The 21,658-nt window shown below is 46.6% G+C and overlaps 1 protein-coding gene across 1 annotated transcript in view; it reads left to right on the plus strand.

Annotated features, from left to right (window-relative positions):
• Nucleotides 1-17,556, plus strand: part of LOC119954961 (sortilin-like) — a 138,785-nt gene extending 121,229 nt beyond the window's left edge. Inside the window, exons 15-21 of the mRNA XM_038780709.1 lie at nucleotides 1,868-2,061; nucleotides 3,006-3,195; nucleotides 4,866-4,982; nucleotides 6,641-6,746; nucleotides 9,044-9,150; nucleotides 10,255-10,372; nucleotides 15,456-17,556. Of these exons, the coding sequence (XP_038636637.1) occupies nucleotides 1,868-2,061; nucleotides 3,006-3,195; nucleotides 4,866-4,982; nucleotides 6,641-6,746; nucleotides 9,044-9,150; nucleotides 10,255-10,372; nucleotides 15,456-15,470 (847 nt within the window). The 3' untranslated portion in view covers nucleotides 15,471-17,556. The remainder of the gene's footprint in view (nucleotides 1-1,867; nucleotides 2,062-3,005; nucleotides 3,196-4,865; nucleotides 4,983-6,640; nucleotides 6,747-9,043; nucleotides 9,151-10,254; nucleotides 10,373-15,455) is intronic.
• Nucleotides 17,557-21,658: the final 4,102 nt, after the last annotated feature.

Consider the following 21,658-nt stretch of genomic DNA (forward strand, 5'->3'; position numbering starts at 1 on the left):
CCATGAGATCTAGTCCTACCTTAGGCAGAAGACAAGCTGGCGGGACTGGTGCAGCTGGTAGGCTGCTCAAAGGTAGCCGGGGTCTCTGTACAGTTTTTATTTATTAATAAATAACCTTTGTGTTCCTGATGAGGTTTGTCAGCGTGCAGTTATTACATTGGTGACGTGCACTGCCTGTGACCTGACACGTGTGAATACCCTATTTTAATCAAAGTCTCGAGAAGAGGAAATGTCTATCTGTCTTTTCAAACAGAAAGAAACAGATGATGTGCCAGAACAAGATTGGTGAAATGGTCACACGAATGGAAAAGCACAAGAACCTATATGGTAGCACGGTAGCGCAATAGCACAGTGGTCAGCACAGTTGCTTCACAACTCCAGGGTCCCAGGTTCGATTCCCGGGATTAGGTCACTGTCTGTGCAGAGTTTGCACTTTCTCCCCATGTCTGCGTGGGTTTTCTCCGGATGCTCCAGTTTCCTCCCACAGTCCAAAGATGTGCAGGTGGTTGGCCACGCTAAATTGCCCCTGAGTATCCAAAAAAATTTAGATGGGGTTACTGGGTTACAAGGAGGTGTGAGTTTAGCTAGGGTGCACTCTCCCAAGGGCCGGTGCAGACTCGATGGGCCAAATGGCATCCTTCCGGACTGTAAATTCTATGATTCTATGAAATGGTCGGTGAAAAAGATGCTGGGCGGGATTCTTCCCAACCCCTGTCGTATGTTTTTCGGAGGTACGCCGTTCACTGGCAGCGGGATTATATCCTGCCACTGCTTGTCAATGGAATCACTCATTGAAACCACCTCATACCACTGGAAACACACTGGCTGGGCTGCACTGCATGTGGTATCCTGACAGTCAGAGAATTTAGTCCACTGAATTGAAATGTTGAAATAAGAAGAAACCGAAGAACCAAAATTTTGAAAGCACTGTGAAGACAGAAGACATAAGACTGGGTTGTATTGTGATGAAATGTGCCTGCATGCATTATAATGTAAAGTGTTCAGCATAGCAAGAGTCAACATGGGACTGGAACGTGACACAGCTCTTAATGTGAAGTATGTAGTCACATGGTCAGAGTACAGCCTGGGACAGAGGTTCGGTAAGCAACAAGCCTGTATGGAAGAGCTCTATATTTGGATGCCTACCGATAAAAGTGTTTACGTTTCAGCCTTAAGATCTCATCAATGAGCCATTACCGTTTTACAAGAAACAGAAAAACCCTCAAAGACTCGATTTATAATTGCCCAACTTGTGTATAATGTTTAGTTAGAATATGGGCTTGAGTAACTTGGTTATTAAAAGTTGTATAAAAGGGATAAAGGGGAAGGGCAGTGTGTATCCCTATATGGGAAGCACAGCAGAAGAGGGTCACCTGTCTTGAGGAACCAGTTGGGACTAAGAGTACCTGATCACCCCAGGGTGGTGGAGTCTTACCTTAGGCAGAAGACAACCAGAATACATATCGGGACTGATGTTGCCGCAGGGCTGCTCCAGGGCAGCTCGGGCCGGTCTGCCTCTGTACAGCTTTTCCTTATGAAAATGTAACATTTGCATTCCTGACGAAGTCTGTTTGCGTGCAATTATTATAACACATTTCAGATAGTAAGATGAAAATGTGCCATTATCGGATGACCACCGTCCGACTACTAAAATTGACCCTAACTTCAAAATCTGAGATTAAATTTGTTCTAATCCATCTGATCTGGGTAGCTGAATTGGTTCACCATCCATAGGTGTACTCCTTTCTGTTTATCCTGGCCGACATTGGCCATTGACTAATATCCATATTTGTTTCGGTGCCATCTGTTTGTACCGTTTATCATCAACTGCACCCTTGTACATATTAACACCTTTTTTTTAAAAAAGGTACTCGACTGATGAAGGGCAGTGCTGGAAAAATTATAACTTCACAAATGAGACATTTATATTTGCGGGACTTGTGTCAGAACCAGGAACCAAGTCAATGAACGTCAGCCTATGGGGATACAGACAAGACAGCCTTTATTCAACAACTTGGATGTCAATAACAATCGATTTTGAGGAGCTCCTAACAAGAGACTGTAAGTTACAACTAAGTTTGTGGCTAGTTATTTAACTCCTTCCATGTAGCAGGCTGGAGCTGACCAACTTCCCAACTAATGCAAGGCAGAAAGGGGGGGAGATTACGGGTTGGGATTGGAGGTGGTTGTGTCAATGCCATACCTCCCTTTGGATGCTTACATTCCCACATTGAGAAATGGCTCTCTCTCTCTCTCTCCAGCTGACAATACCTGTCTCAATCCACGCTATGCTTGAGGCACTGTCCGATGATATGGGCCCTTGGATCATTCCCTGGGTATCTGTTGCTGGTGAATTAGCTGCAATCATTCACTGCTCCCTGTTAATCCCTAAAGGATTATGCGAAGTGTATAGTATCAGTCTCCTTATCTCAGGAAAGTCTAACATGTTTCACCAATGCATTAGAAACAGTTCATGGAAGGTTTACTAATATCAGGAATGAACGGGTTGTCTAGAGTTCAGAAATGTAAGAGGTGACGGTTGAAATCTTTAAGATCCTGATGGTATGATATGTAGAGGATGTTTCCCCTTGTCAGGAAATCCAGAACTAAGTGTCACTGTTTAACGATAATGGGTCGCTCATTTAAAACGAGATGAAGCTACATTTTTTTCTCAGAGGGCTGTCAGCCTCTGGAACTCTGCCTCAAAAGGCAGTGGAAGCAGAACCTCTAAATAGTTTTATCGCAGAGCTAGGGAGATTCTTGATAAACAAGGGGGTGAAAGATTATCGGGGGTAGGAGGGGATGTGGGATTGAGGTTACAATCAGATCAGCCATGACCTTATTGAATGGTGGAGCGGGATCGAGTGGCCGAATGGCCTCTTCCTGCTCCAAATTTGTTTGTTTGTGTATCTCTTTTCCATGTAGTGTTTCCATAAGCCATTGTTTCAAAAACCTTCTAATTGCTGAAAATGCCGTCTTTAAACTGAAACATTCTCTTCAATCAGGCCAAGAAAAGGATTATGTAAGGTGGTTAGCTCATTCCACGGATGCTGGTGAGAAAACTGACGGCTGCATCTTGGGATATAAAGAAACGTTTCAGAGACTCGCAAAGGCCTCTGTTTGCAGAAACGGAAGGGACTATGTTGTTAGCAAAGACCAAAGTTTATGCCAATGCACTATGGGTGATTATATGTGGTATGTTCAATTAGTTTCACATTATTGAATTCTCTTTCTTATATAATTCTGTCCATCACCTATGTGTTAAATTGAATATTAAACGTAGTCATGTGAACTCCATTGATATCAGCACAGTAATGAATCCTGTTTGGTCAAAAAACCAAATACTGTTTGGCTATATAAATCTACTGTGCAATCGAATGGCCTCGTCGCTCCTGACTCGGTGACGCAACAAGGTCGTTTTCGTCATTCAGACTTTATGATCCAAAGATAATGGGGGCGATTCTCTGAGCCCCGCTGCGGACCGGAGAATCGCCGCAACTGAGCCACGACGCCCTGACGCCGGCACACGATTCTCTGAGATGAGGAGAATTGGTGCCATTTGCGCTGGCGCGGTTGGTGCGACGCCGGCTGCTGTAATCGGCGGGGCCGCCAATTCTCTGGCCCGGATGGGCCGAGTCAGGGGCGGCGCGCTGAAGAAGTCCCCCCATGCATGCTCAGGTTGGCGTGGCCTAACTGCTCATGTGTGGGTTGGCGCGACGCCCATTTGGTGCCGCAAAAGGAACCTGGAGTGGCGTGAACCGCTCCAGTGCTGTGCAGAATCGGTCGTACCCGGGCCCTGTTCGCGACGGCGTTCACGACGGCACAAACACTTGGGTTCCATTTTGGAGAATCACCCCCAAAAGTATAGCTAAGAGAAATCAAAGTTGGGAGAAACCTTGCGACGTGAGAGCTTTCTGATCTCACTGTGGGGAATTAATCGGTTTTAGTATACAGGATCCTGACAGAGCATTCCTTGAATTGAAGAGCCTGTGGCAACAAATAGAGCAGGTGGAGCAAGAGAGTTAGAGGCAAGCAGTTTACAGAGAAGAGAGATAATTACAGCAGGTGGGGAGAGGAGGGAGGGGTGATGACGGCAGAGATTAGAACAGCGTATTCAATAAAAAGGTTTGACCTCTTTTGGGAAGGATCGTTGCATTTTGAAAAGGAATAGTACGGAGAAATTGAGAGGACCCTTTAGAAAGAATAGCTTCAGGATCTTATTCTTTGGCACATGCGGAGGAAATAATCTCCAAATATAACAAGGAATCTTTTTTTGTTTAGAACACCTTTTGTCAAGTCCAGTTCCCCTCAGAAAGTACAATCCGGATGGGGCTTGGCTTGAATTCTGTTTTCATTTCTGATGACGCAATTTAAAAACCTTTTGTAAGATTAATTGGGCGGCCGTTTGTGGAATCTCCAGGTTTATGATTACATGACTTGGGGCAATTATTTAGAAACTCGCTCGCTCAAGAGCGACGTGAATGGCAATCCTAATTATTATTAAACTTTGCACCTTCTGAAAGCGCCACAGGACAAAATATTTCACCGCAGGGTACCGCACGCGACAAAGGCACAGAATAACATGTTCAAATTCTTACACTCTGACCCTTTGCACAAATGGCTACCATTTGGAAATGGGAATTATGCTTTTCTCTACGATGTTGAAAATAGGCTCCTTGTCAAAGCGTTGCCATGGCCCCATGATTGTCAAATGGTTGTGTGAAAAGTAATTTTTATTAAACAAAATAGGTAAATGACAGTATTTGATTTAGTGAGGGGACACTGCCTTCAGTGTCCATGAGAAAAAAAATTTCAGCAAGTATCAATAAGTTTTAGAAATATTTTTCCCTTCATTTCCACACAAGTGATTTTGGATACTACCGTGCAGACAATAGTGATAAATGTGTGGAGCAGCCTGACCTGGCGGATCGTGTATTGGAATTCTGCTTACAAGGAAAGGAAGAACTGCTGAAAACGCAAGGGTGAGCTATTTTTTTGCAATGTGTCTTTAGTACTTAATGCAGCCCCTGATGGTCAGCGTGAGTTATACCTAATTTCTACATAGGTTGCCTCGGGAAGACAATTAATTGTACTGCGCTCAGTAAGGAAAAGACTTTGCCTTTTACTGGCCTGGTAAAGTTTCCTAAACTTGAACTTGTGAATGCCTACCCAGGATGCAGCTGGGAACTACACAATAGACCCACATCATTAGTTGATGCTTTATGGGGAGACAGCCACTCCACGGTGATGAAAAACCTCAAGGAATCCACCCCGAGTTGGCAAACTTGGGTCAGATAAATTCTGGAAGCAATAACTTTTAAACCAAATTAGCTTTACTCATAAATGAACTACAGGCCTTGATTATTACCTAGCAGAGAAAACCCAGAACTGATCTTCACACAAAGAATGTTTACATACCAAGACTGCTGAAGCCACAGTGCAGTGAAACTTTCTGTATGTTTTGCACGCTTCAAAAGAGTTAATACTCGGTTCACAACAGTTACATTCCTCCTTTTGCAGTGCTAAATCGTACTGAATAATAAGAATGTGGCTGTGTTTGTTTGCATCAACCGAACCCTCCACCCCCATCCAAGATTCGCTACAGGACACCTCAGAATTCCAAATGCTATAATTCTATGGTAATTCCCGGGAACCTAGGACTTCCAATGGGAAATTTCCCTACTCCCCAGGACACGAAAAAAGGTCTCCAGTTAGAATGGGAGAATTCAGATAGTTCTGGTACTCTTACCTGGATAGTTACCCAGAAAATGTAAGACAGAAAAATCCCAGTCTGACTCCTAGGTAATGATACAACTGACTGCTAACACCCCATCCCCTCCCTAGATACCCTCCCCACTACATTCCTTACCCCCCCCCCCCCTCCCCGACCCCACCTCATGAGCCAATTCTGTCCCCCGCCTCCTCTTGACCCAACCTCACCACTGTTTCCCACCCTGACCCATCCTCACCAACCAATTCCACCCCAACTCTTTTCTGGAGGTAGTTAGTTGCCCTCAACGCTTTGGGGCGGGGGGGAATTAAATAACGTCCACTAACATTAGTTTTGCTGGGTTCCTTGTTTTAATTCGAGCCCTTGGACAAGCTGTGAATCTGTCTGCACTGGCCTACAACTTAATTTTATCATTATCAGTTGAATAGGATAACGACCTTGATCACTTTATTTTTCTTTTGGGTTTATGCTCTACCTAGCATAAGAATTTCCTGTTTGTAAGAGATATATCCGAGCCATAATCACCTGTACAGCGGAGAATTCACAGGACCATGGGCACCTATGCCATTACCGCTGGTTCACAATCTCCTGCCAGTAGACTGAATGGGTGGTCTCTATTATTGCTGTTCTGAGATGGATCATTGGGATACTCAAGGATACAAGTGCCTAGCCGAAAACTAACTCCACTTTTCTTCAGGGCTGGCAAATACAAGCACTAGGCAAAACCAGAACTTGAACCCAGTTGGTTGAATGACAGACACAACCATTGCTTCCAGATAGTTCACACTATTCTCAGTGACACATTGGATAGTTTCTGATTGGTTCTCTGATTATTATTAGGTTAATGGTAAAAATACATAATTACATAAGATCGGCATAAAAGATTGCTTACTCCATTAATTCTTAAAGGTATCGAAAGGTCCCTGGTGATAAATGTGAAGGCGGTTTCACACCCAATCGATCAGAACAGATGACAAACATGAAATGTGAACAAATTTTGTCGCTGGAAGATCCTGTAAGTAAGCTGAGCCGCATGAGAAAGGAACAACTTATCCATTGATATTCTTTATTGTGCACTGGGAGCAGGTTCTGACTAAAGCAATAGGGGCAATATCCTGGATACATGCCACCCCATGGTGCCTCACCCACCAGCGTAACTAATTGCGGGGGCACTGTGCCACTAATGGGTAGAATATCCTTGACAGCAGAATAATACATTGCCTGCTGTGAGATTGAATTGGCTTTCTCTTCTTTTAATGTATGTTTTTATTGTATGCACAGAGACAATCATTGGCCTGGAGCCAGAGATTCACGAGCAGGCGCAACTTCACTTTTGGCCTCAGCAGCCTTTTCAGTGAGCTGCAGTTATGTGAAGTTAGAGCAGCAACAGCCAGGTTAGCTAACCATCGCAACCACAATCCAAACTTGTGAGCAACATCACAGGGGAGCTGCTAGCCTTTATTGAAAGTTTATGGAGTGTTTATATGCTGCAAGTCCGAGCCCACGAGGACCAATATTGACATTGAACCTCATTTTGTGTTTAACCCTCACAATTTACAAGAGACTGAAAACCAACCAAACTGGGGCAAGTTTCTATCTCAGAGAGGCAAATTGATAGTACAGGTATTATCTAATTATAATACACATTGTGCTGTTCGTTCATCCTTGCAAGTGATTAGCTGCATTTTGGCTGATCTTGCCTAACTTTTTATTCTGTCAAGGATTTATTGTCCATCCCAAATCCCCCTGAGAAGGTGGCAATGAGCTGCCGCCTTGAGCCGTTGCAGTCCTTGTGGAGCAGGTACAAAGTCATAACATTATATACATTACAAAGCCAAGTGTCAGCTCGGCACTCCAGTTTTGGATCATAAGATCTGGGCTGAGATTCCAGTGCAGGACTGAGGGAGTTCTGCATTTTGTAGAGGTTCCAATGGACCAAGCACATCTTTGTCCACCATCCCACTCCAGACCGTGATCCACCTGCTCCGGCAGAAATTGAAGTGCCATAGCAACCTTTGAAGAAGCACATCAAGTTCTGGTGTCCGAACTACATTCCCCTCTCAGCCACCAAAAGCACAGATTCACTGACAATCCAAGATCATTGCTGTTGGTGGGATTTCATTGTCTGCAAAATGGCTGTTTGCCTACGTAACGTGAAATAATTTCAGAAGGATTGGACATGGAGTTGCCGAAATTTCTGCAATAAACTTTTGGTTTATGCCAAAATTTCAACCAAAAGGTATTTAAACCAAAAATACTTTACACGGAAAGGTATCGGAGTAAACAATCAGAGCTGAGAGATGGCACAGACCTCCATGCTCCTTCTTTATTTTGCAAGAGCAAAGAGGAACTTAAAGAAGGAATCCATCGAGTGGTTATTTGCACTCAATAACACAGCGCATTAAAGAAAATGCATGTGTGGGAAGTTTGTGGATTTTCAAGTTCTGATGCAAAAGAGCTGGTGGCGGGATTCTCTGGTCCTGCCGGCAGAGGACCCGCGCAAGTGGGATTCCCGATTTCTGGCTTGAATGAAAATTTCCATTGACAGCAACGAGAGTAGAGAATCCCGCTGCCAGCAAATGGAGCGCCGCCTCCCGCCGCCAAGAAACACCTGGCTGCGGGGTCGAAGAATCCCATTCAATGCATTTCAAGATAAAGAAAACCTATTTCAGCACTTGGGGAGACAACATGCAAAAGACTTTGATTAAAAAATCAGAAGTATGACTGTGTTTTGTCGTTCTGAAAGTTTTATGTATAAATTTACAGCTGCGTTCAGAACGATGTAGCTTCGGAAATTTGTGCGAACTGTATATTTGTATGGGAATTGGGGGAATTGCCTACATTAATGAGAGGGCACAGCTAGGGTTTAGGCAGAGATTTCCCAGAATCGATCTCAGAGATTGAGGAAAACGGCTGTCAATCACTTGTGCCGCAATTTCCTTAAGATTTTCCTTAAGATCAAGACAGGGGCTGGTTTAGCACAGGGCTAAATCGCTGGCTTTGAAAGCAGACCAAGGCAGGCCAGCAGCACGGTTCAATTCCCGTCCCAGCCTTCCCGAACAGGCGCCGAAATGTGGCGACTGGGGGCTTTTCACAGTAACTTCATTTGAAGCCGACTTGTGACAATAAGCGATTTTCATTTCATTTTCAAGACTTTGCTCCAGAAATTTTCAGTACCAAGTTGTTCCAGCGAAAAGTTTCCGGAGATAGTAAAGAGTTTTGGCATGTTCCTGAAATATGTGATATGGTGCAATTAATTAAAATGAGTTTTCGCTGTCTGAATTTTGTAAACATTGTTGTATTTATTAACAGTTACCCAAGATTACTATCGTCATGATAGTTGTTAGTGTATTGGCAGCATCAGTGCTGATGATGTCCGGCGTTATCCTTATTTTCAAGAAATATGTGTGTGGAGGAAGGTAAGAACCTGAAATCTCTCATTGCTTTTCCCTGTTTTTCTAACATTTATTTACTGAATTTAAAGAAGTGAAACTAGCCCCTGCTCTGCAGTATTGGGCAGCACGGTGGCACAGTTGTTAGCACTGCTGCCTCACAATGCCAGGGACCCGGTTTCAATTCCGGCCTCGGGTGACTGTCTGTGTGGAGTCTTCAACTTCTCTCCCTGTCTGCGTGGGTTTCCTCCGGGTGCTTCGGCTTCCTCCCACATTTCAACGATGTGCAAGTTAGGGGGATTGGCCATGCTAAATTGCCCCTTCATTTCTAAAAGGTTAGGTGGGGTTACTGGGTTACAGGGATAAGTAGGGTGCTCTTTCCAAGGGCGGGTGCAGACCCAATGAGCCGAATGGCCTCCTTCTCCACTGTAAGTTCTATGATTCTATTTTAGCCATGCATTCATTATGAGCACGTTCAAAAGGTGCGGATCATTAAGACTGTAGAAAGAAACGGTGTCATTCTGATCCCTCATCATCTTACTTTCAGCTAATGCTGAACCTAGAAAGGCTGTGATTCCCAGCTTGCCTGAATGAGTTTCAGTTTTTTTCAACCCAAAGCAAAGTTGCCAGGCAATTTTAGTTAGGATACTTGATTCAACATGAGCAGAAACTAATCAATGTAATCAAAGGAGTTGGCCACAGACTCTACAGCCTAAACATTTGAAGAGTTTTCCAATCTGGAGCTGGTTTAGCACAGTGGGCTAAATAGCTGGCTTGCAATGCAGAATAATGCCAGCAGCGCGGGTTCAATTCTCAAACAGGCACCGGATTGTGGTGACTAGGGGTTTTTCACAGTAACTTCATTGAAGCCTATTTGTGACAATAAGCGATTATTATTATAATCTTTCTTCTCTTACTTTTGAAATTTTATTTTGGCGTCTGGGTACATGATGGCTTAACAGCTTCTTCCTTGCTAATGTACCTTTTGCATCTGCATCCAATTAGTGGAAGGATCTGCAACTATCTTTTTATTTCCTAGTAGTTGTTAAGTTTAGAGGTTTGATGCAGCATATCTCTCAGTTCAACATGTATGAAATTACTCAAAACGGCTAAATTTCTCCTCTTCATTAGGGCCTTGGTCTATCGCTATTCAGTTCTGCAAACAAACACTGATGAAGCCTGCATTGCTGATAACCTGGACAGTAGCAGATCAAACACTGAGAGAGTTTACCATGATGATTCTGATGTTGTGAGTATTTCACCTACTTTAAAAGTGTGTTAAGTGAGTGAACCCTGAGAGTCGGTGCATAATCCTTTCCCGCTGACTCTGACAGGCCCACTGCCATTTCAAGCTCAATTGGCATTGATTGGCAATTACCAGGACTTCCGTCCGCCCTTGGAAGGATGTCTCGCTTTGGAGAGCTGTTGATCGACAGCTCTCCAACCGCCAAACACAGCACTACAGTGGCCAGAAGAGGTACTGCAGTGCGGTTCCTCAGCCTAAATCCCAGGACTACACTTGAGGTACGTCCTGGTCGTTGAGGCAAGTCCCAGGTGCAGGAGGTTAGGGAATGCCCCTGGGAGAGGGATTATCTCTGTGTCGTAGGTAGACCATCAGGTGTGGAGGGGAGGGGAGGGGAGGTCTTAGGTCCCATTGGGGAGCATGCCCCAAATTTAGAAGGGTCTTCAGACTAAGGAACTTTCCCATCTGAGATGGAGATTCAGAACTCAGGCAACCACACCCCCCTGTCTGTTGTCGAGCTTCATAAATGATGAGACTAAAAATTCAGGTTTCCAGACTGAACTGTCGAGAGAAGAAAGTTAAATATTTGAGCAGCTTGTAGAAAAGTGGGAAGCTCCAACAGTCCCACTTCTATACTGGTCCGAACAGCAACTTCATTAGTGAGGAGAAAACCTGAGTTGCTGATGTGACCTGAAAGATGCCCCCACAAAATAAAACAGTCAAGAAAATGAAGAACAGGATTGAATCCCTGTATTGGAAATGAAATAAAAGGCGAATGCAGATACTATATATGAAGAATCAAAAAATAACTGAATCAAGAATGAATCACTGGAGGCCCAGCTTAAACTGTCCGACAGTCCAGGTGACAAAGATTGAAAAGTCCCACTTGTCAGCACCTGATTGACAGTGTCTGGTTGGAATTGCAATCTCTGTGGGGTAAAATTGGCTTTTATCCTTCGTATAAAACTGAGCCATAGTGAATGGGCAGCCCACTTTCCAATAGACTTGATTATTTTCTTTTAGATCTCAAAGTGCAAAGCAGGCTCTTCATTCACTCGGAGCATGTGTCACCAATTGATGACCAATTCCACCCCCTCTGTCCTCATGCTCATGCATGGAGCTGCTCACTCCAGTGTTAACTTGTAAATACTTTGACTATCAGCTTTTATTAAAATATCTTTGGAAACCTTTGCTTGCGTTTGTGGTTCCCAAATGGCCCAGTGGAGACCCTGAACCTTTGAAGCACTGTACTTACTTCATGCACTAATAAACCCAAGCCACATGAGATAGGTTTTCAATGGGTCTCGCTGTCATTTCAGCATTTTCAGTAAAAAGGAAATGACTTCATAGTGATGCGGAATTGACATTCATCTGCAAACCTGCTTTAGGGCCCTTTGCCATGAAAGGGTATTGTGCCAAAATCTTGCACACTTCCCAAAGTACAAGAAGGGATTTTCAATTTCCACCGATAACAATTGCGAGCTGGAGCCCGAGACAAAGAACTATTTTCTGATTTGGGCTTCTTTGAATTGCAGTGAGCTGTGGGAACTCAGGACATGGCCGGTCTGATGTTGAGTTTTTCAAAAGATTGAGCCTGGTTGGTGGGAGCATTTGATCACAGGCCAGTACTGAGCCACAGTATTTTTGCACAGCACAGCTGAGAGAGAGAAAAAAAGAAATTTGGGTATTTTGGTGACTTGGCCACCAGCTGTCACCTTCACCGCTGTTAGTTAAACCGGTACACGTTTACAAATAGTTGAAGCATCCACAGTAAGCTTTCCTACCACTTGTACCACTTAATTACTGTTGAGTTCCAACGACAGTACATGATCACAAATTTGCATAATTAACCAGTCTCGCACCTGAAACAGACAAACGTGATGTGTTGACTGACCTTCTTGAAAATACTTTTGGAATCTAAAAAGTGCCATAAGGTTCATTTCCCCCCCCGCCCCACTCCATTTTCCTCCACACATTGCCCCATTATCCAGCTAGATTTAAACTTTACCAGGTCACTGCCTACAAAAAGTGGTGAAAGTGGAAATGATCAATGACCTCAAAAGGAAACCAGATCGGCACTTGAGGGAAATAAACTTGCAGGGATAGAGTGAGGGAATGGGACTGACTGGATTTGCTCTACAGAGAGCCAACATGGACTTGATGGGCCAAATGACCGCCTCCCGCTGTGCCATAAGTAGCTCTGAACCTGTATTATAACATAGAGTCGTTGCCACCTTTTGCAGAATCGAAATTGGATGCTTCCAGTCCTGTGACCGGTCAGGGTTCAAAACATTGAAAGGAAAGGTGGCCAACATTTTATTCTGATCTCACCTGACATTTCCGAGCTTTTGGGGGTAATCTTCCACAGGGTGACTGCTCTCCTCAAGCAGCAGTGTTTGAGCTGTTAACTCTGTGGCTTCCTTAGCGGCTGCACATTCTTCACTGCTCACATGAGGAATGAGCACAGCTGCTTTGTGTTCCAGCGGATACAGAGACCATTCCTACTCCCCCAAGTCATTCTGCAGGAAACTAAGAACTCAGTTGAAGTAGTACTTTTATACTCTTTAATTTGTGCCCCATCATGTGATGATTTTCTAAGGTCAGGCTATGGGAAAATAGCAGGGGGTGCGGCCTGATTGGATAATTCTGTCAAATAGTTGACACAGGCACAATGAGCATAATGCCCCCCTGCACAATTCAATGAACGTACAAGAACAGAGGATGTTTGGAGTTCAAATACTGGATCAGTAACACACTAACAGTAACGTCTGTTGTGGGTAAAGTCTTGGAGAGGATTATAAAAGATATGATTTATAATCATCTAGACAGGAATGATATGATTAGGGATAGTCAGCATGGTTTTATGAAGGGTAGGTCATGCCTCACAAACCTTATCGAGTTCTTTGAGAAGGTGACTGAACAGGTAGACGAGGGTAGAGCAATTGATGTGGTGTATATAGATTTCAGTAAAGCTTTTGATAAGGTTCCCCACGGTCGGCTATTGCAGAAAATACGGAGGCTGGGGATTGAGGGTGATTTAGAGATGTGGATCAGAAATTGGCTAGTTGAAAGAAGACAGAGGGTGGTGGTTGATGTGAAATGTTCAGGATAGAGTTCAGTTACGAGTGGCATACCACAAGGATCTGTTCTGGGGCCGTTGCTGTTTGTCATTTTTATAAATGACCTAGAGGAGGGCGCAGAAGGTTGGGTGAGTAAATTTGCAGACGACACTAAAGTCGGTGGAGTTGTAGACAGTGTGGAAGGATGTTGCAGGTTACAGGGGGACATAGATAAGCTGCAGAGCTGGGCTGAGAGGTGGCAAATGGAGTTTAATGTAGAGAAGTGTGAGGTGATTCACTTTGGAAAGAATAACAGGAATGCGGAATATTTGGCTAATGGTAAAATTCTTGGTAGTGTGGATGAGCAGAGGGATCTCGGTGTCCATGTACATAGATCCCTGAAATTTGCCATCCAGGTTGATAGGGTTGTGAAGAAGGCCTATGGTGTGTTAGCCTTTATTGGTAGAGGGATTGAGTTCTGGAGCCATGAGGTCATGTTGCAGCTGTACAAAGCTCTGGTACGGCCGCATTTGGAGTATTGCGTACAGTTCTGGTCGCCTCATTATAGGAAGGACGTGCAGGAAGCTTTGGAACTGGTGCAGAGGAGATTTACCAGGATGTTGCCTGGTATGGAGGGAAAATCTTATGAGGAAAGGCTGATGGACTTGAGGTTGTTTTCGTTAGAGAGAAGAAGGTTAAGAGGTGACTTAATAGAGGCATATAAAATGATCAGAGGGTTAGATAGGGTGGACAGTGAGAGCCTTCTCCCGTGGATGGAGGTGGCTAGCACGAGGGGACATAGCCTTAAATTGAGGGGTAATAGGTATAGGACAGAGGTCAGAGGTAGGTATTTTACGCAAAGCGTGGTGCGGCCGTGGAATGCCCTACCTTACAGTAGTGAACTCGCCAACATTGAGGGCATTTAAAAGTTTATTGGATAAGCATATGGATGATAAGGGCATAGTGTAGGTTAGATGGCCTTTAGTTTTTGACTTTCCATGTTGGTGCAACATCGTGGGCCGAAGGGCCTGTACTGCGCTGTATTGTTCTATGTTCTATGTACTAGTCACAAAACAAGTGTAAATCTCTTATCCCATTGAGTAAATTTTACAAAAGACAAGGCCACAATTGCCTTAAAAAATAAACTATAACCATATTGTGTATTTACTAGTTATTTACTTATCCCAGAAATGCACAGATCACAAGTTCTTTGTTATGAGATACTCAATGGGCAGGATTCTCCGAAATGGAGGCAGAGTGTCCGCGCCGTTGTGAATGCTGTTGCGTTTCACGATGGCGCGAAACGGGTGCAGGCACTACTGATTCTGGCACCCATAGGGGGCCAGCACAGCGCTGGAGCAGTTCATGCCGCTCCAGCCTCCCTTCCCGGCGCCAACTGGATGCCGCGCCAACACACGCATGCACAGTGGCATCGCGCCAACCCGCACATGCGCGGGGGACTTCCTCAACACGCCAGCCCCAACGAAACATGGCATGGGGGTCAGGTGCCAGTCACGTAACAAAACAGAGTCGGGGCTGGGGAAGCCGACCCGCCGATCGGTGAGCCCTGACTGCGGGCCAGACACTCCTGGTGAAGGAGCCCCCTCCCTCCCTACAGGCCTCCCCCCACCCCACCCCCAGACCCTGCTCGCAGAGTTCTCGCCGGCTGCAAGCAGGTGTGGACGGTGCCGGCGGGATTCTGCTGTTTCTGCGCAGCCGCTTGGCCCATCAAGGCCGGAGAAGCGGCAGCCCGGCCGCGGACAGCCGCCGCATCTGGCGCCACGTCAAATGCGCCGGCGCTCCTCGGAGAATCGGGTCCCGGCGTCGGGGCAGCGTGGCGCGATTGTGACGATTCTCCAGTCCGGCGCGGGGCTCGGAGAATCCCGCCCAATATGTCCAGCAAATAACTGCCTATGGAACAGCTTGGACAAACTTGAGCTGAAAGTAATTCTGTTTGTCTTGGCTTCCTATGTGTAAATATTCGGTTAAAAATATCAAACATTTTTTTCCCACCCCTCCCCACTTCCCAGGATCTTCTTGAGTAAGCCTGCCCTTGGCCTGGACAATATGAAAATGATCATTTGCTGACTTAAATCTGCAAAACGGACTTTGATTCATCAGGTTATAAACCTTGTGCAAAAAAAAAAAATGTTGCCTGCTGCCGTTGGCAGAACCTCCTTCCTGCTAGACGGTCTCTTTTGCCAGCCATTTGCTGTTTACAAATTTAAAGCAAGTTTTTTTTTGTGCCACTGCTAATAAAAAAGATGGTGAAAGTATAGTTCCTTTAATTGTGTGTGGATGTGTACACGTTAGCACTGTGCGTGGAATCTCATTTAAAGGATAAAACTGGGATGGGAAAGACATTATGACTGGTCCAAAACAATAAGCCTCTTTGGAAGAGGGGAGGGGAGTCAAACATTTGTCTTCACTGCCTGGGTCTCAATATATCACCATTTGAGAACCACCATTCTCATTTACATTCAATTTGATCAGGCGGTGCATTCTGTTCTACCAGATTACTGGCCAGCCTTTGAAGATAGAGATTTGACACATTACCCTTCACCTTGTCACACAAGAGGCTCTTCTGGTGATGTATTCGCCTCATGAAACCAAGGGAATGTTGCATCCTCAAGAAGTGCTGTTCAGGGACAAAACATGACATTTAATTTCAGTGTGAGGGCCGTAATATTCGTGGAAATTGTCCCAATCTTCCGGCATAATCTCCGCAGGAAATCAGCAGAACCTTCTCCCGATGCCGAGAGCGTAAATGGCCAGTTTCCACCGGTGTCCTCCTCAAATCAGACCAGCAGATGCAAAGAGATTCGGGGCCATGTTTTTGTCCTTAAATAAAAATTGTCATTTATTTTATTGTTGCTTGTCTGTTTCTTGTCTGTGATCGTATTATTTATCTCTGTGCTGCATCTGGAGTAGAAATTCTTCTTTGTCATCCAAAGCAAGTGCAGCAGTCGCTCGTACGCCCCACCCAATATTAACTTACACTCAATCTGATATTGGGCAGGGGTATACTAGGTGCCTCATGCAATAGCGTCTGACTTCCAGTCCCAGCCAAGATGCATTATAGTGTCTTGTGATCGTTACCCTGCATGCTAATTGATTATATTTTACTGAAATGCCAAATTGATTTTTTTTTTAAGGTTATATACCAATACTTTGATTGGGATTCCACATAGATGAAATGACTTCATAATTAATCATCCTTCCTCAGAACCTCCAGATCTGGTGGGCCAGACTGTGAGTTCACTGCACTAAAAATATTTGAAAATGCTGAAGCATAAGGCTTCCCACCCCTAGCATTTTCAAGCACCCCTTTACTACTGCACCTGCCTCTCTCTTCTGTTATACCTATCCCCTCATCCATAAATTGTATGAAGAAACTTATCACCCTTTGTGAAAGTAATTAACTTAAACAAGAAATAATTACTGAGTACCTGAGCTGGAGCCATGTAAATAACTTACAACAGTGGAGTGTTAGCTTCTCCGAGTAAATTCCTCAAGCCAAAGTTCCCTTCATCTCCATTGAGTCTTTTGCATTAAATAATTTTTGCCTTGTTTAGTTCTGATGTTAAGGATTCAGTTGCCAAGTCAAGTCGAAGTGTGTAATAAAGGACCTTTACTGACATCTTGCATTATTTTGAAATGCACTAACAACACTATTGTATATGTACACTGAAACAGTGGCCTACATAAAGCTATGTACAGCGATGGCTGCTTAACGTTCAGACAGGCAGGGGCCCAACCAAGCCAGCTCATTCCCATGACAACGGGCCACTCAGACATCCCCCAGTACCTGAAACCAGGACACCGGTCAGTCATCTCCTTCTTACTTCTGCATTGTTTTCCCAATGAACTGACTGAATCAGGAGCTACATGATCACCGAAAGGCAGAATTGTTCACCGCTCCAAGTCTGAGAGACAGGTACAGCAGCCTAATGTGAGTCAAAGTGGGACACCTGACCAGTGACTACATAAGGCTTTGTACTGGAAGATGCCAAAGGATACAAGTAAATGGAATTCCACAATGGCTTGACTCTTTTTTTGAGTGTTTCTGGGGAAAAATAGCTTTGCATTGTATCAAATTTTGAATTTTTAAATAAAAGCAAATAACGTGAAGAAAATTGGCTGATCTCCTGAGTCAGGCTTTCCAACTTGGCCGCCATCAGGCATTTCTTTGCTCAGCTAAGAGCTTTCAACATCGAAATGATTAAGCACCAGGGTTGCTTAGAAACCAGCCTAATCACCACTCGTCAAGCAAGTTTCTTTTAACTCATTGGTAAAGGATATTAATTAAACAAACAAGAAATACAAAATAATTCCATTTGAGGCTCCACCTGTTCTGAAGCCAACAGTGACAAACTTATGCAATAAGTTCTAACTTGTACCACAAACCGCTACTATGTTGGCCGATATCAGCCCATCTCCAATTGTCACGTTTAATGGAAAGAGAAGTACCTGAGTGGAGCATATCTTTGGAACACGACTCGTACCAGCTTGGAGTCAGGCAGTTCGTGACCTAAAAAAACCAGATCACCTCATTTACATTGGTTTAATTGCAATTGGCCTGGATTTGTAGGGGGGGGAGGGGAGGGGCAGGGGAGGGCGATAGTTGGTGGTGAAAGAGTTTCCAGTTCTTGGTGCATTCAATATGGATTTTTTTTTTCTAATGCTGTGAACTTTATAATTTCTGAAGTAATTCAGGATAGTTTGGACGTGGTATTTGTGGATATAAAATGATGTTTGTTCAAGCTAAAAAGCTGTTTTGGCTGGGAAATCAAATCAATTAGATTATGTTGGTCTTGCAACTGCTCAATAAATTCTACTTTGTTAACTATTTACGTGTATGATTCTCTTTGCACTGACCACTTGTACATGTACAAGGTTCAAGGGCTGGTTTAGCACAGGGTTAAGTTGCTGGCTTGAAAGCAGACCAGCAGTATGGTTCAATTCCCGTACCAGCCTCCGCTGACCCTGACCCCCCCCCCCCCCCCCAGGCCTGCGCTGCGGGATGCTCCGACAAGCTAACGGGGTTCCGCTGCTATTTTTGCGGCCCCTCAAAACACCCCCGCCCGCGCTGCCCGGCCGGCTCCGCTCTGTGTAAGAGCTGCGGAAAGAAGGGCCATTACGCTGTAGTCTGCCAGACCAAGTCGGTCGCTGCTGTTCCGCGCAGCGACCGCGTTTCGCCCCCCCGGGCCCTCCCAAGGGCCAGCGCCGCGCACCGACCTCTCCGGCCCACCTCCCGGCCCCCGCAACAGGCCCACGGTCCTCCCTACTCCCGCTCCCGGCTGCCCTGACCAGCCCGCAAACGCCGCTGACCTTGCCCCCAGCCGCCACGACGTCCCCACGGGCACCGCCATCTTGGGCCCCGGACGCCACGTACAGGTCCTGGGTGCCGCCATCTTGGGGCCTCGGCTCCACGTGCGGGTCCTGGGCGCCGCCATCTTGGGCCAACACGGAAGGCCCTGCCAGCGATTACTCTGCCACCGAGGATGATCTGGAACTCTCACCACGACTTGCTTCCATCATGCTCGACCAGTCACGACCACGCACGCTCGCCAAGACAACGACAACGATCCAGCTCAACGGGCATGAGGTGAAATGCCTACTGGACTCCGGGAGCACGGAAAGTTTCGTCCACCCGAACTGTAGTTCGGACTGGGGAGAAAAACCGGATGGTCATCGATTACAGTCAGACCATCAACAGGTTTACGCAGCTGGACACGTACCCTCTACCCCGTATTTCCGACCTGGTTAACAGGATTGCGAAATACAAACTTTTTTCCACGGTGGATCTTAAGTCTGCCTACCACCAGCTCCCCATCCGCGCGAGTGACCGCAAGTACACCGCGTTTGAGGCAGATGGGCGCCTCTACCACTTCCTCAGGGTTCCATTCGGTGTCACAAATGGGGTCTTGGTCTTCCAACGGGAGATGGACCGAATGGTCGACAAGTACGGTTTACGGGCTACCTTCCCATATCTCGATAACGTCACCATCTGCGGCTACGACCAGCAGGACCATGACATCAACCTTCAAAAATTCCTCCGAACCGCGAAACTCCTTAATTTAACCTACAATAAGGATAAGTGCGTGTTTAGCACCGTTCGTCTAGCCATCCTTGGCTACGTAGTGCTTAACGGAGTGATAGGACCCGATCCTGAACGCATGCGCCCCCTAATGGAACTCCCGATCCCCAACACCCTCAAATCCCTCAAACGCTGCCTGGGTTTCTTCTCATACTATGTCCAGTGGGTCCCCAACTACGCCGTCAAAGCCCGCCCCATCATTCAGTCCACCTCCTTTCCCCAGTCGATGGAGGCCCACCAGGCCTTTAGCGGTATCAAAGCGGATATCGCAAAGGCCACGATGCACGCTATCGACGAGTCCCTCCCATTTCAGGTCGAGAGCGACGCGTCTGATGTAGCTCTGGCGACCGCCCTGAACCAAGCGGGATGACCCGTGGCCTTCTTCTCCCGGACCCTCCACGCTTCCGAAATCCACCATTCTTCGGTGGAAAAGGAGGCTGTGCGATATTGGAGGCACTATCTGGCCGGCAGGAAGTTTACCCTCCTCACGGACCAACGGTCAGTAGCCTTCACGTTCGATAATGCACAGAGGGGCAAGATCAAGAACGACAAGATCTTGCGGTGGCGGATCGAGTTGTCCACGGACAACTACGATATCTTGTATCAGCCTGGGAAGCTCAACGAGCCTCCCGATGCCCTATCCCGTGGTACCTGCGCCAGCGCGCAGATTGACCGCCTCGGCTCCCTCCACACGGACCTCTGCCATCCAGGGGTAACCCGTTTTTACCACTTTATCAAGACCCGCAACCTGCCCTACTCCGTTGAGGAATTCAGGGCCGTCACCAGGGACTGCCACATCTGCGCAGAGTGCAAACTGCACTTCTACCGCCCTGAGCAAGCGCCCCTTCGAACGTCTCAGTATCGCCTTCAAGGGTCCCCTCCCCTCCAACAACCGCAACATATATTTCTTGAGTGTTATTGACAAGTACTCCTGCTTCCCTTTCGCCATCCCCTCCCCCGACATGACCACAACAACCGTCATAAAGGCCCTCCTGTCCATTTTCTCCCTGTTCGGTTACCCCGCGTACATCCACAGCGACCGGGGGGTCCTCCTTTATGAGTGACTGCGTCAATTCCTGCTCAGCAGGGGCATAGCCTCCAGCAGGACGACCAGTTATAACCCCCGGGGTAACGGTCAGGTCGAGCGGGAGAATGGCATCATCTGGAAGACTATCCTGCTGGCCCTACGGTCCAGAGATCTCCCTATCCCCCGCTGGCAGAGGTCATCCCCGATGCCCTCCATTCAATCTGGTCTCCTCTGTACTACCACTAATCAAACACCTCATGAACGTCTTCTTGTTTTCCCTAGGAAGTCGTCCTCAGGATCCCCTCTCCTGACCTGGCTGGCCACCCCCGGGCCCATCTTGCTCCGGAAGCATGTGCAGGTGCACAAGTCCGACCCGTTGGTTTAGCAAGTCCAGTTACTCCACGCCAACCTGCAGTATGCGTACGTGGAGTATCCCGACGGTCAGCAGGATACGGTCTCGCTTCGGGACCTGGCATCCGCCGGCGTGCAGCCTTCCCCCTACATCAACACCTCCTCCCCAACCCCAATTCCCCCCAGCGCCCCCTGCACCCCCATGACCCAGCGCACAGACCCCCCCCCTTCCCCGATCACAGCGTCTCCACCACCGGCGCGGGGTACGGAGACACACCTACGACCGACGCTCCCGGAGTCAAGGACGACCACCGGCCCGACGTCACCGGCTCCACTGCGACGGTCCACCAGAACACCACGGGCACCCGACAGGCTGATCACGTCCATCTGATGCAACCATGGGACTTTATTGGACTCTATTGTAATTATTTTGCACCCAACTGTATTCGGTTGTGTTCATTTTTGCCACAAGCCAGTGGGCAGCCCCCATCTTCTCGATTGTCTCTACTCATACCACCAGTCCTCGGGCCCCCCCCCTCTCTCCGTTCCCCTTACAACACCACCCCCCCCGGCTTCTTTCTCCACAAGGGGTGAATGTGGTGGTATGAATCGGAGCACTGCCATTGGTGCAGAGCACTGGTTTCCCATTGGAGGCGGGGTATAAGTACCCAGAGTTCCCGGCGGTCGGCCTTGCACTGTCGTCGACCACCGGGCTAACATCTAGCTGATTAAAGCCTAAGTTTGGACCTTCATCA

This window comes from Scyliorhinus canicula, chromosome 20 (assembly GCF_902713615.1).
Source record: "Scyliorhinus canicula chromosome 20, sScyCan1.1, whole genome shotgun sequence".
Classification (NCBI taxonomy): Eukaryota; Metazoa; Chordata; class Chondrichthyes; order Carcharhiniformes; family Scyliorhinidae; genus Scyliorhinus; species Scyliorhinus canicula.